At 37.2% G+C, this 13,554-nt stretch overlaps 1 protein-coding gene, 1 non-coding gene and 1 pseudogene across 2 annotated transcripts in view; all 3 read left to right on the plus strand.

Moving 5' to 3' along the window:
* The window catches only part of thada (THADA armadillo repeat containing), a 186,449-nt gene that overhangs the window by 86,117 nt on the left and 86,778 nt on the right, over window positions 1–13,554 (plus strand). Inside the window, exon 29 of the mRNA XM_059358754.1 lies at window positions 2,355–2,523. Within this exon, the coding sequence (XP_059214737.1) occupies window positions 2,355–2,523 (169 nt within the window). The remainder of the gene's footprint in view (window positions 1–2,354; window positions 2,524–13,554) is intronic.
* On the plus strand, window positions 3,549–3,620 carry LOC131958818 (U2 spliceosomal RNA; annotated as a pseudogene).
* LOC131958816 (U2 spliceosomal RNA) lies at window positions 3,622–3,808 on the plus strand. The gene has a single exon (XR_009389309.1). It is a non-coding gene; the product is annotated as a U2 spliceosomal RNA (small nuclear RNA).

The following is a 13,554-nucleotide window of genomic DNA, read 5'->3' on the forward strand; positions in this document are numbered from 1 at the left end:
CTACTTGAGCCGCTGTCCTCGCAGCAACTTGGGAGCGGTGCTACTGGAAGCACAGCTGGGTCGCTACAGCAATAATGGAGGTCAGGTTATTTGAGGCCTAAACCTTGATCTACAGCTAACTGTTTGTTTGCAAATACAAATAGAAATCTGCTGAGATTGCCTCCTTCCTTCAGCAGCAGTAACTGTTGCTGTGACCCTTTAGATTGGGTCCGCCTCTCATCTCATTCAGCTCTTGGTCATGTCCTTCCCCCGTGTCAGCTATGGCAGTGTTATGACATTGGATAAGGAAAGACTATCAGCTTGTAAACAAGGTTAATTTTAGCCTGCACTCAGGGTAACAGGCCACATTTACCATCCCTGGTGGATACTGTAAATGACTGTGTGGTTTGCATGTGAGAAGGAAAAGAGGGGGAAATAAATCTGCTGGTAAAACAACAAGGAATAGATTATTTTCTTCGGAGTTACACTGCTGGTCAAAAGTTTTAGAACACACCAACTTTTCCAGAATTTAATTGAAAATTATGCAGTTTAATGTCTCAGTGTACTCTGTATATATACATAAATTTACTCTGTAAATTAATGCACATTTGCAACATTTAAAATTCTTTATTGAGCATGATAGTGTTTTGAAAGTAAAAAAAAGATTCAAAATCACATTTTATGTTGGACTAAAGGACTAAAAAAAGACAAAATGACCAAAAAAAGACACAAAATGACAAAAAAAGACACCAAAAGACACAAATGACTAAAAAAAGACACAAAATGACCAAAAAAAGACACAAAATGACCAAAAAAAGACACAAAAAAGGCCTACTTGTATAATTCTGAAATGTACATTATTTTCCAGTTTTGGTTAACCTTACCTTTTTTTATTTACCTCTGGCAGTTCACCACTTACCTTTGTACCCTTTCAAGCTGTTCATTTGACTTGAACTGCTTGAATTTCAATAAAAAACTGGAAAAATTGGGGTGTTCTAAAACTTTTGACCGGTAGCGTACGTTTTGAAAATGTTTGATTTAGGTGCATCACTCATCTGTGAGCAGTTAATGTCCTGATCCTTTGCATTTGTAAGGACATGTTGCATAACGTTGTGCATAAAAATAGCGACTTGTCCAAATTAAATAAGTCCACATTATGTCATTTGTCCATGACATAATGTTTCTGGAGTACAAAATAATGACAATACATGCTGTAACTCAATTATTTTTCATAATAAGGTTATAGCTGTGAAATGAATTGAGCTCAACAGTTATAATAACAACCAGTGACCTCGTCACTTCCTCCATTAACTCAACATTCAATGTAACGTAATACAAGACTAAAAGATTATGATAACAATGCAGCTATCCATGTTCCATAATGATTATCATTTTCCATTAACCCATAAGAACCCACAGTGACACGGGTGTCACAGACATTTTAAATGTTCTAGTAATGTTCATGTATGTTTTTTTAAGAACAGTACAAGTAAATAAGTGTGTTTTTCAGTGTTCTACAGCCACATTAGCTTGTTGAGAAGCCATCAAATGAGGCAGTGTTAGTTATATTCACTTATTATTGATTTATTATTATTTTGTTACTTAAAACAAATCTGAAATGGAATTTGTAGTCTAACAGCACTATTAATGTCACAATTTTTATATATGTTGTGGAGATGCAAAGAAAAAAGGCAAATTTGTGTTTTTGTAAGTCAAGTCGAACTTTATTAATAGAGCACATTTAAAACAACCAGGGTTGACCAAAGTGCTGTACAGATATCACAGTAAGCAGAAAAGGTGTCTAGTTTAGTCATTAAAAAATAAGAAATATCATAAACATAAATTCCATAAACGCCCAGTGTAACATATATGTCAGATCAAAGATCTTTGACATTTAGGGCTAGTATTTATTTTTTAAAAACATCATAAATGTGTTTTATGTGGTCCACTTGGTCTGTTGTATATCCCCCATCATTTTCCTTTAAGGATTACTGGGTCTGGGTTCTTATGGGTTAAACTAATGCTGCAGCCCTGTTACATTACATTACATTACATGTCATTTAGCAGACGCTTTTGTCCAAAGCGACTTACAATAAGTGCATTCAAATTGCACTTATTCAAATTGCAAAAAGTCAGTCATCAAAAAAAACATAAATTAAGCAAAAAAGGACTCAAATTGACCAAAAAATGACCACAAAAATACACGAATTGACACAAAAAAGACACTAAATGACCCAAAAAAGAAACAGAATGACCAAAAAATGACACAAATTGTCTAAAAAAACCACACAAAATGACCAAAAAAGACACAAAATGACCAAAAAAAGACACAAATTGTATGTAACTGTAACTGTATGTGTGTGTGTGTTGTGCAGATGTGGCCACTCAGCAGTGTACCGGACCAGAGAGATGGCGGCTCGGGCCCTGGTCCCCTTCGTGCTGCTCACCCAGGTCCCATCCACCGTCCACATGTTGCTGCAGGAGCTTCCTGCAGAGCCCGGACCCACAATGCAACACAACCACATCCACGGGACTCTGCTGCAGGTCTGCACCCACGCTCACATCAACATAAACCAATGCACTCGTATATATATACATAACATAGGACAAAACATCCAGCGGGGGCTGTAATCACAAGTCCCTTTAGTGTTTATTTAGTGACGGGAGCCTCAGGATTGTAAAGTACACTACCGGTCAAAAGTTTTAGAACACCCAAATTTTTCCATTTTTTTATTGAAATTCAAGCAGTTCAAGTCAAATGAACAGCTTGAAAGGGTACAAAGGTAAGTGGTGAACTGCCAGAGGTAAATAAAAAAAGGTAAGCTTAACCAAAACTGAAAAATAATGTACATTTCAGAATTATACAAGTAGGCCTTTTTCAGGGAACAAGAAATGGGTTAACAACTTAACTCTATGGAGTCTTGGGCTATTTTGTCCATTTTTGAATTCTTTTCATGTCTTTTTTTGTCATTTTGTGTCTTTTTTTGGTCATTTTGTGTCTTTTTTTAGTCATTTTGTGTCTTTTGGTGTCTTTTTTTGTCATTTTGTGTCTTTTTTTGGTCATTTTGTGTCTTTTTTTAGTCCTTTAGTCCAACATAAAATGTGATTTTGAATCTTTTTTTTACTTTCAAAACACTATCATGCTCAATAAAGAATTTTAAATGTTGCAAATGTGCATTAATTTCAGAGTACACTGAGACATTAAACTGCATCATTTTCAATTAAATTCTGTAAAAATTGGTGTGTTCTAAAACTTTTGACCAGTAGTGTATGTTGCTCTAATCTACATACACACATGCATAGCTTAATTGTGGGGGTTGCCCTGACAGAATTGAGGAAGATATAGTCAGTAATAGTTAGTAATGGTGTTGTATATAATAAGTGAACACTGGCTGTGTCCCAATGTCAAGGATCCTTCCTTGGTAGGATCCTTCCTTCAGAGTCGGGTCCTCCGAAGGCAAGGCAAGAGTCCTTCCTTTGACTGGTGTAATGCACAAATGGGACAGCCTTCGGAGTGTGCAGCTGTGCGTCATTGCGTAATTGGACGTCCTGCTTAACTTCAGTGCCGCTCTCGGCCCTTTTGCTAAGATCAAGTGTAGTATCTGTTCTTATCAGTTTAATAAAAAATAAATAAATAAATTCAGCGCCGCTCTCGGCCCTTTGGCTAAGATCGAGTGTAGTATCTGTTCTTATCAGTTTAATAAAAAATAAATAAATAAATTCAGCGCCGCAATTTCAAAATCAGTTCACGACATGAATGTGTCTCCGGCATCAGCACTCTGACACATATTTGTGAAAATGGAAGAAGATGCTTTAAGGTTGAATCTCCACGATTTATCAAGTAAAAACCATAAAGTGGATTAAACCTGAATATTTAAGTGATCCTGGCTGAATTCAGCCGCTACTTAGTGCCATGAATGCAGCGGCGCATAATTCATCATGGAAATATGTTCTGTGATTTTTTATTTTTTATTTTACAGTACAGTACAATAACAGTTATTTATAAATAACAATAACGGATAATGGCAGACTTTCGGTCCCTGTAAACATAATAAAGAAATGTATAACTTTCTGAATGGCACAGTTGCACATAGTACATCATCATCGGATGCATATAAATTAATTAACAATAACTTTAGCGACTGAGACGGCATTAATTAACTTAACCGGCAATGTATCAAGATGACGTTTATTATCTTTAAGCTTAATATTCTGGCATTTGTTTATGTTTATGTTTCTGCTTGACTTTGAACACACGTTTTGTAAGTTATGTGATAACATTCAGTGTAAACTGAAAATATCTACATATTTAAATGCATATTGCGCCGCCGGCGTCGCTGTTTCTACGCTCGCCATTTTTAAATCTCCCGGTAGACCGGTGTGCGCAATGCTTTATGGGTAGTCGGAGCGCACGGAGGATACACAAATGCATCCTCGGAATTTGGGCAAAAGAAGGACTCTGTCCTCCGGAGCATCCTCGACATTGGGACAGTCCTTCGGCGGATGTCGATGACGTAGTGTCCTTCAAATCCAGCCGTTTGAGCATCCTTCCTTGACTTTGGGACACAGCCACAGTGACATTACCCATTGTCGTTTCAAGCCTCCAGTTTGGCATTTTGGCTCTCAGAATCTTGTTTTTTGGAGCCAGAAGTTGCCATGTTCGGCCAAAAGTCGTGTTAACTGTGAAATTAATTGGGATGCTAATTGTGCTTGGCAACAGACTTAAAACAAAATGTACTTACTTGTACTTACTGGGAAAAATGACTCATCACAGTTGTTTTTTTTAAGTAAAACCTGAACAAGACAAGTTTGTGATGACCAAAATGTTTCAACTAGGTTTTATGGGCAGCACCCAAAAACAAGTTCACAGCTAATTAAAGGAGCACAGTGCCAGGGTGACATGGTCGTCATGGCGCCAGTGTGTGTGGCCGGCCATCTGCTGCTGTCAGCATTAATATCCACCTCTGCTGAATATTTGGTATGAGTGTGATTCGGGTGAGCAAAAACACTCTCCCTGACTCTGTCATGGCTCTAATTGGGTTCATCGTGGCTTTTCGCCTACATACGAATTGATTCTTCGCCACTCGTGGATCCAGTTGGTTCCTGGTTGTTTCCTGGTTGCTACCTGTGGTCAACTCGAGTGAGGAGGGTCAGTTCTACCTCTGCTTGCCTTATTTCCATCAAGGTGATGGGGTGATTCCCCAAAATCTTGAGCCACTGATGGACGGATAGCCCTGTTGAACCTGGTCTCACAGGAATCCGTGAAATAGCCACGGATTCGCTTAACTCAAAATCCGTGGAATAGCCACAGAATCACTCAAATTTCTGTGAAACTGACACGGATTTCGCTACAATGCAAGTTAATGACAGTCATATCCCGTGGCTATTCCAACATACAAAGTGATTATGTACATTCACTGAGTGAATATTTAGAAAATAAAACATATATTTCTGTCTAGAAATGTGATCAAAATCCATTTTTATGCAGAAACAAAGTCAAAATATTGATTTTTTCACTAAAAATGAGAGAACTGTCCACCATGTTTTTTGTTCTGACCGCCGGGACCTTGAAAGTCACGTGACTTGGAACAAACCAATAGGAACAAATATCCATGGAATAGCCACGGGATATGACTGTCATTAACTTGCATTGTAGCGAAATCCGTGTCAGTTTCACAGAAATTTGAGTGATTCCGTGGCTATTCCATGGATTCCTGTTACCAGGTTCAACAGGGCTATCCGTCCATCAGTGGCCCAAGATTTTGGGGAATCACCCCATTCACCTTCAAATTTCTGTGAAACTGACACGGATTTTTCTACAATGCAAGTTAATGACAGTCATATCCCGTGGCTATTCCATGGATATTTGTTCCTATTGGTTTGTTCCAAGTCACAGTCGGTCGGAACAAAAAACATGGCGGACAGTTCTCTCATTTTTAGTGAAAAAATCAATATTTTGACTTAGTTTCTGCATAAAAATGGATTTTGATCACATTTCTAGCCAGAAATATATTTTTTATTTTCTAAATATTCACTCAGTGAATGTACATAATCACTTTGTATGTTGGAATAGCCACGGGATATGACTGTCACTAACTTGCATTGTAGCGAAATCCGTGTCAGTTTCACGGAAATTTGAGTGATTCCGTGGCTATTTCACAGATTCCTGTGAGACCAGGTTGCCCTGTTAAACACCTAATCGCTGGCGGATAAGACTTTTTTCCTGAATGATTTCTTTACCTCCCGTGGACTGGATTTCCTGTGTGTAACTGAAACTTGGCTGAGCATCGGTGAGTCAAGCTCATTTTCAGAACTTCTACCCTCTGACTGTTGTTATTTCAACTCCCTGCAGACTGCTGCTGGTGGAGGAGCAGCGACTATTTTTAAGAAAAGCCTTGACTGTCAGCATGTTTCGTTGGTCCAAACCCAATATGTGCAATGATATACCAACTTCCTAAATATAACAAGGACTTCGTCAATTACTTTTCTAATTTCTTGGCTGAAATGATGCCGAAATAAGCCTTAATTGTGGGAGATTTTAACATTCATATATGTTGTCCTACCAAGCCGCTGGCAAAAGACTTTTAAATCTCATTGATGCTTTTTAATCTTGTGCAGTGTGTAACTGGTCCCACTCAGGAACATAGACACATCTTATCATGTACTCCGCTTGTTTTTAGCCTCAGATCACCTGTTTTATTTGAGATCTCTCCTCTGACTTGTGGCTTGTCAATAACAAGGTAGCCACGCCCTAAACCATAACCTTCTTTATAGCAGTCGTTCTCAACCTTTTTGAGTCGCGACCCCCAATTTAACATGCATGTTGTCCGCGACCCCCGCTCACTGAACAGAATCTCACATGCACAGTTCGGATCACCCAAAAAGGAAACAAAATGACCAAAAAGACATAAAATGACCAGAAAAGACAGAAAATGGCCAAAAAAGGGACCAAAAAAGGAAACAAAATGACCAAAAAAGACACAAATTGACCACAAAATGATCCAAAAAAGACAGAAAATGACCAGAAAAGACAGAAAATGACCAAAAAAGACACAAATTGACCACAAAATGATAAAAAAAGACAGAAAATGATCAAAAAAGACACAAAATGACCAAAAGACACAAAATGACCAAAAAAAAGACACAAAATGACAAAAAAACCAAACACAAAATGACCAAAAAAATACATTAAGTGACCAAAAACACATTAACACATGAACCCTTTAACACAGTAGAGATAGAGCTGACTTCCAAAATGATTTGGCGACCCCCAGAAATCATCTTGCGACCCCAATTGGGGTCCCGACCCCAAGGTTGAGAATAGCTGCTTTATAGTCAGGAGGCTTAGGACCAGATTTGAGAAGAATGGGGACACATTAGACAAAAGCACCAATTTTTTTCCACAGTCTCAACCACCATAGGTTTAAATTTTTGATGGGAGCCACTTCATCAAGATGGCGGATCAGAGATGGCAGCCATATTAAGTCTATGAGAGCCAGTATATCTTCCAAGCCACTTAGAAGGTCAATTTTGGTGTCAAAATATACATTTCTGGGTCAAGGAATCCTTTAGAGCTATTGAGAATATCAGTGGATTATTACTTTTGCCAACAATACTTTATTTGGTTTATTTTGACAATATTCAATTGGCTTTATTGGCATGACGTAACAATGTATATATTGCCAAAGCAAGCATCAGAAAAAAAGATAACAAGATAAGGCAATATTTACAATAAATTATTATATTTAAAAGAAAAGAAAAACTAATAACAATAAAAGAAAGCAATATTTACAATCATTGAATTACAATCAACAATATATGACAGTATATCTACTACCATCTATTGTACTCTAAATGGGAGCATAATGGGAGCATAATTTGCAAAATTGCAAATCAAACTGTGTTAAAGAAAGTTTGAAACTAGTGATTGAGATGATAAACCCATTAGGAAAATGTTTACTAAAGTTATAAATCAAGTGAGAAATAGGGTGTTTTTCTCATAGACTTCTATACAATCTGACCCCTGCTGACCATTACCCCCGGACCCCGCTTACAGTGTCAAACTGCCCAAACTGAACTCATAAAAACTCAATGCACAGTGATTACATGATGCTAATCTAATCTTCTACTCATTCTAATGTATAGAGAGATACATATCACATATATTTTATCTAATACTCACTAGTTCTTTTAATAAGATGTTAACTTATATCTGGGAAATCTAAACTTTCAGAACTAGTAAAAACTTTGTATTAGGGCTTTGTACTGGACTTTCATTGACATCTATTATTAGGGTTAAATGTCCTGAGTTTATAAATGAGTTTTTAATCCTTTAATTCGAGTTAAAACATGGAAAATCTTGACAACTGGACTTGAGAGGTTTCACTCAGCAAAGACAAAATATAAAATGCAATTACCAAAGCAGCTATCATAACATGTGTATGTGCACACCCACACAGAGATTATAGATATGGAGCATCAAGTCTCACCACACACACACACACACACACACACACACACACACACACACACACACAAACACACACACACATTCTTGTACTTCTATCTTTGTGAGGACCCTCAATGGAACAGTGAATTCCCTTGCAAGGTTATAATAGTTTTGGATTTTTCATTAGTTTTAGTTTTAATTTTGTTGTGATTTTTTGTTTTCAAATGCAGTTAGTTTTAAAGAGTTTTTAGAGTGAGTTTGCTAGTTTTAGTTTAGTATTTATTTCTTATTTTTTATCAGTTTTGGGGTTTTTTTGTAATGGGGTATTTGTTGGGTGGGAGATTAAAAGAGGTCACAGTAAATTTTGCCTTTATTTCCTTTGTCTGATCCATCTTCATTATGTATGAAAGAAGTTGACAAAGACGAAAACGAAGGACATTTTCACTATAATTTTAGTTAGTTTTGTAACCACACAATACAGTTTCAGTTAATTATCATTATCATGTAACCTTTAACCCTTAAAACAAAGTCTGGAATCTAAAAAAAGCCTTTAAAGAAGTGAGGACCGGCCAAAATGTCCTCACTCTGTTGGTTAAAAACATGTTGTGGTCCTCACTATGTAGGAAGTACAAGAACACACACACACACACACACACACACACACTTTGTAAGTCCCACACACCCAGTTTCCACACAGAGCCTGTCCAGACAAGGCGGTTATCGCAGGGTAAATACCAGTGTTTAGTTCTGTCATCACACTCTGACAAACACAACCAAACAGTCTGCCGGTAATATCAACACACACAGAGGAAAAAGGGGAGAGGGAGTTTCCCCTCAAGCCTTTTATTGAACGCCACTGATGGGAGCGGGGGGGTGAGGAGCGGTAAGAACCGGGCCAGGGGGTCAACACCAAGAATGAAAACTGCACCGTTTTCTGCATCACTTATGGTTTGATAGCGGTCTGCGCTGCAGGGAGGTCCTCTGTGGGATGAAGGCGAAGGATGGCGAGGAGGGGAGGTGGGCCTCTTAAAGGCTTAGAGGAGATTTCAGCAGAAGAGTGGATTTTAGTTCCTGTCATGGCCGCCATGTGTGGAGCTTCCCCAGATGTCTCCTGATCTGTTTCTGCATCATCTCTCCATCTATTTCCCCTCTGTCTTCTTTCTCTTCTTCCTCTTTGTCCTTTTTATAATGTCCATCTTGGTATTAGAAGTGGGCGATATATATCGTCTACGATAATATCGTTATGACGTTGTTTTGACGATAATAATAATAATAATACATTTTATTTGTGTATTTATTAGGGACCGAGCACTAACGGTGCGAGGACCCTATTGAAATTGGTCCGTTTTTTCTTATTATTATTATTCCCAAAAGTAAATCGCCTTTTTGGGGGCTTTATCATATTCAAAAACGCCCCATATTTGGAATATACATAAATCTCCGCTGAAATTTACGTATTCTAGTTTTTATTGTTTTCATAACAGAAAAATATAAACAAATTATATATACAAATTAGAGATAGTTGGTGGAGCTACACAGAACAATACATGTTTTTTTGTTTTTTTTGACAGAGTTTTTGACATTAGACAAACAAAACAAGGGTATAACACATAAATGGCACAGCAACAGAATAACACTAATTCAGTTTTAAGACATTAAATCAAGAAAAGGTTGCCATATTTAAAAAAAGATATCCTCTTTAGTAGATATTATGTACCTGATTTTCTCCAAGTGTAAAACATTTCCCAGCTCTCTCAACCACATTTCAAATGTAGGAGCCCTGTCAGATTTCCAAGATTGTAGAATTAACTTTCTGGCTAACAATGTTGAAAGGGAGATAGCCTTAGCTTCATAACTACTTTTTACACTATCTGGATTAGCCGCTCCAAACAACACGGTGAACGGGTCTGGGTTACATGGATGATTAAGGGACATTTTAATTCACTTAATGAAATTTCATAAAGAAAGCTCAAAGTGCAACACAAACCAGAAACAAAATAAACAAAAGACTAAGAGAAAAATCAGACACATTAAAATCAGCAGTGGATAAAAGACACAGGTAATAAAGTGCATTAAAGAAAACAGCTAAGGGAGGAGATTATTAATAAAAAATGTGCAATTTCACATTATCTAGTATTTATAAAATGTGAAAAAGAAAAGGATAGACGGTAGAGGAGAGGTGCCTGAAAGTCACTTTGTTACCATATTAAGAAATTATAATGTACCACTTGTTTGCTCATGCTTGTGTGCTGCACAATTTACCTCATAGAGCAGTAGTTCTCAACCTTTTTGAGTCGTGACCCCCAATTTAACATGCATGTTGTCCACGACCCCCGCTCACTGAACACAATCTCACACGCACAGTTCAGATCACCCCAAAAAAAGAAAAAAATGACCAAAAAAAGGAAACAAAATGACCAAAAAAGACTCAAAATGACCACAAAATGACCAAAAAAGACACAAAATGACCAGAAAAGACACAAAATGACCAAGAAGACACTAAATGACCAAAAAAGACTCAAAATGACCAAAAAAAAGACTCAACATAACCAAAAAAAGACACAAAATGGCACAAAAAAGAAAAGAAAAAAAAACACACAAAATGACCAAAAAAAGGAAACAAAATAACCAAAAAAGACACAAATTGACCAGAAAATGATTAAAAAAAAAGACACAAAATTACCAAAAAACACAGTCACTTTAACACAGTAGAGACAGAGCTGACTTCTAAAATGATTTGGCGACCCCCAGAAATCATCTCGCGACCCCAATTGGGGTCCCGACCCCAAGGTTGAGAATAGCTGCCATTGACAACCTGAATGTTTAACCATTTAATGTCTCTATATTGAAGTTAAACTGGGAGCCTCTTGAATGCTTCAGTTAAAAAAATAAAATAAACAAGAGCTGTTGTTCTGAAACATTGTGTCCATCCATAGATGTTTTGGTAAGCAAGAATAATAATAACAACAGCTTTTTTTGTTGTAAAGAAATCACATTTGAAAGGATATCGTCAGAATATCGTCATTGGAAAATTCAAAAAAATTATCTTTTTTTTTGCCCATATTTCCCACCCCTACTTGGTATCTTTCCTATCTTCTCTCAATCCATCTGCTACTAATTTTTCTCGACTCATTGTCTGTGTCCCTGCGTCTTTCTTTCCCATACAAAAGGATGAGATCATATTGTGTGCTGTGTAATTTCGTCTTATGTAATGAATGTGGGAACACGAGGTAGCTTCTTTGTTCTGTCATGTGTTCTTTGTGTCTCATCTTTACCATTTCTGTCTTGTCATGTGTTTACTGTATCATCAGCTTCCTGTTGTCTTGTCGCTTTGTTATACCACATCTGTGTAGTACAAGTAACCTTAGGATTTACAACATGACTTCTGATTGATATATACTAGTCCATTATGATTAGTTTGAACCCTAAAATGAACTGAAATAGCTGTGCAATAGGCCTAGATGATCCTTAAGCCAGTAGTTCTCAACCTTTTTGAGTCGCGACCCCAGTTTAACATGCATGTTGTCCGCGACCCCCGCTCACTGAACAGAATCTCACACGCACAGTTCAGATCACCCAAAAAAGAAACAAAATGACCAAAAAAAGGAAACAAATTGACCAAAAAAGACACAAAATTACCCAAAAAAGAAACAAAATGACCAAAAAAAGACACAAAATGACCAAAAAGACACAAATTGACCACAAAATGATCAAAATAAGACACAAAATGACCAAAAACACACAAAATGACCAAAAAAAGACATTAAGTGACCAAAAAGACTAAAACACATGAACACTTTAACACAGTGGAGACAGAGCTGACTTCCAAAATGATTTGGCGACCCCCAGAAATCATCTTGCGACCCCAATTGGGGTCCCGACCCAAGGTTGAGAACAGCTGCCTTAAGCAATGGTTATAGTACTTATTTAGTTTTATTCAGTGCCCTGAACCCTGACAACCAAACACACTCATTACAATTGGCACATTCCAAGCCACACCCCCTTTAGTTACTGTTGCTATGTCGGATATATTTTGTTTAATAATGTGGTGATACCACAAAGCACTTTGTTCTTTGAAATTGGAAGAAAAACAACACATACTAACAGGACAGCGTTTGACACATAGTTATTTTTAAGTTATTTTTTGGCGATTTTACAGCTTCATTCACAGTGGAGAGATACAGAGTGAAAGGGGGAGAAATGCAGGAAAAGGCTCCAAGCCGGATTCAAACCTGGGCCAGCTACTTTATAGGAAAAAAATTGTATTGAATCGCCAACTCCTCTGAGTGGCTTTTAGTAGAACCAAACACTGAACAAAACATTTTTAGGGGACTAAAATGTTCCAATTAATTTCACAAACTGGAAACACACTGTAGTGACCCCTTTGCTACTTGAAAAAATTGAATCAATTAATTCACTTTATTACAGTTTCTCCATACAAACATATACTTCCTTCTTAAACAAAATCAAGTTCTATCTTCGAACTTATACATCACATTTCTGCGGTCAAAAAACTGTGTGCCTCTCCTGGGCATCTCACATGGTGGGAGGTGCAAATAAACAAACAAACAAACAAACAATGCAAACAAAATGGCTCTTACACACACTGTGAAATAGTCAAAGGGTCACAAGGTACCAATGCTCCAATGCATAACCTGCTTTATCATCTATTTTAGTCTAAATGGCACCATAATATACAAAATGAACATCATGCTGTATTGAAGAAGACTTGAAACTAACAATTGAGACCATAAAACATTTTCTTAAAGATTTTGATACACTAGACTTCTATTTGCAACCAGTGGAGTCGCCCCCTGCTGGCCATTAGAAAGAATACAGATTTAAGGCGCTTAAATCTGCATTGGCTTTACTTTTATGACCTAGAGGCCTGCACCTCTACACTGCAAAAAAGCCAACTTGTATTTTTTTGCCTAAAACAGTGATTTAAGTTGGTAAAACTTGTAAATATAAATGATTGACATTTAGGGCAATAATGTAAGTTAGCACAACAAAGGAAGCCAGTTGTCTGCTCAAAAACAAGTTTGTGAGTTGTTGTTACTTATATCTTTAAGTTGGGGTTCACAACAAGGGACAATAGTTCTGATAACTCTTATTTCTTTGTTGTG

This window comes from Centropristis striata, chromosome 20, assembly GCF_030273125.1.
Source record: "Centropristis striata isolate RG_2023a ecotype Rhode Island chromosome 20, C.striata_1.0, whole genome shotgun sequence".
Lineage (NCBI taxonomy): Eukaryota > Metazoa > Chordata > Actinopteri > Perciformes > Serranidae > Centropristis > Centropristis striata.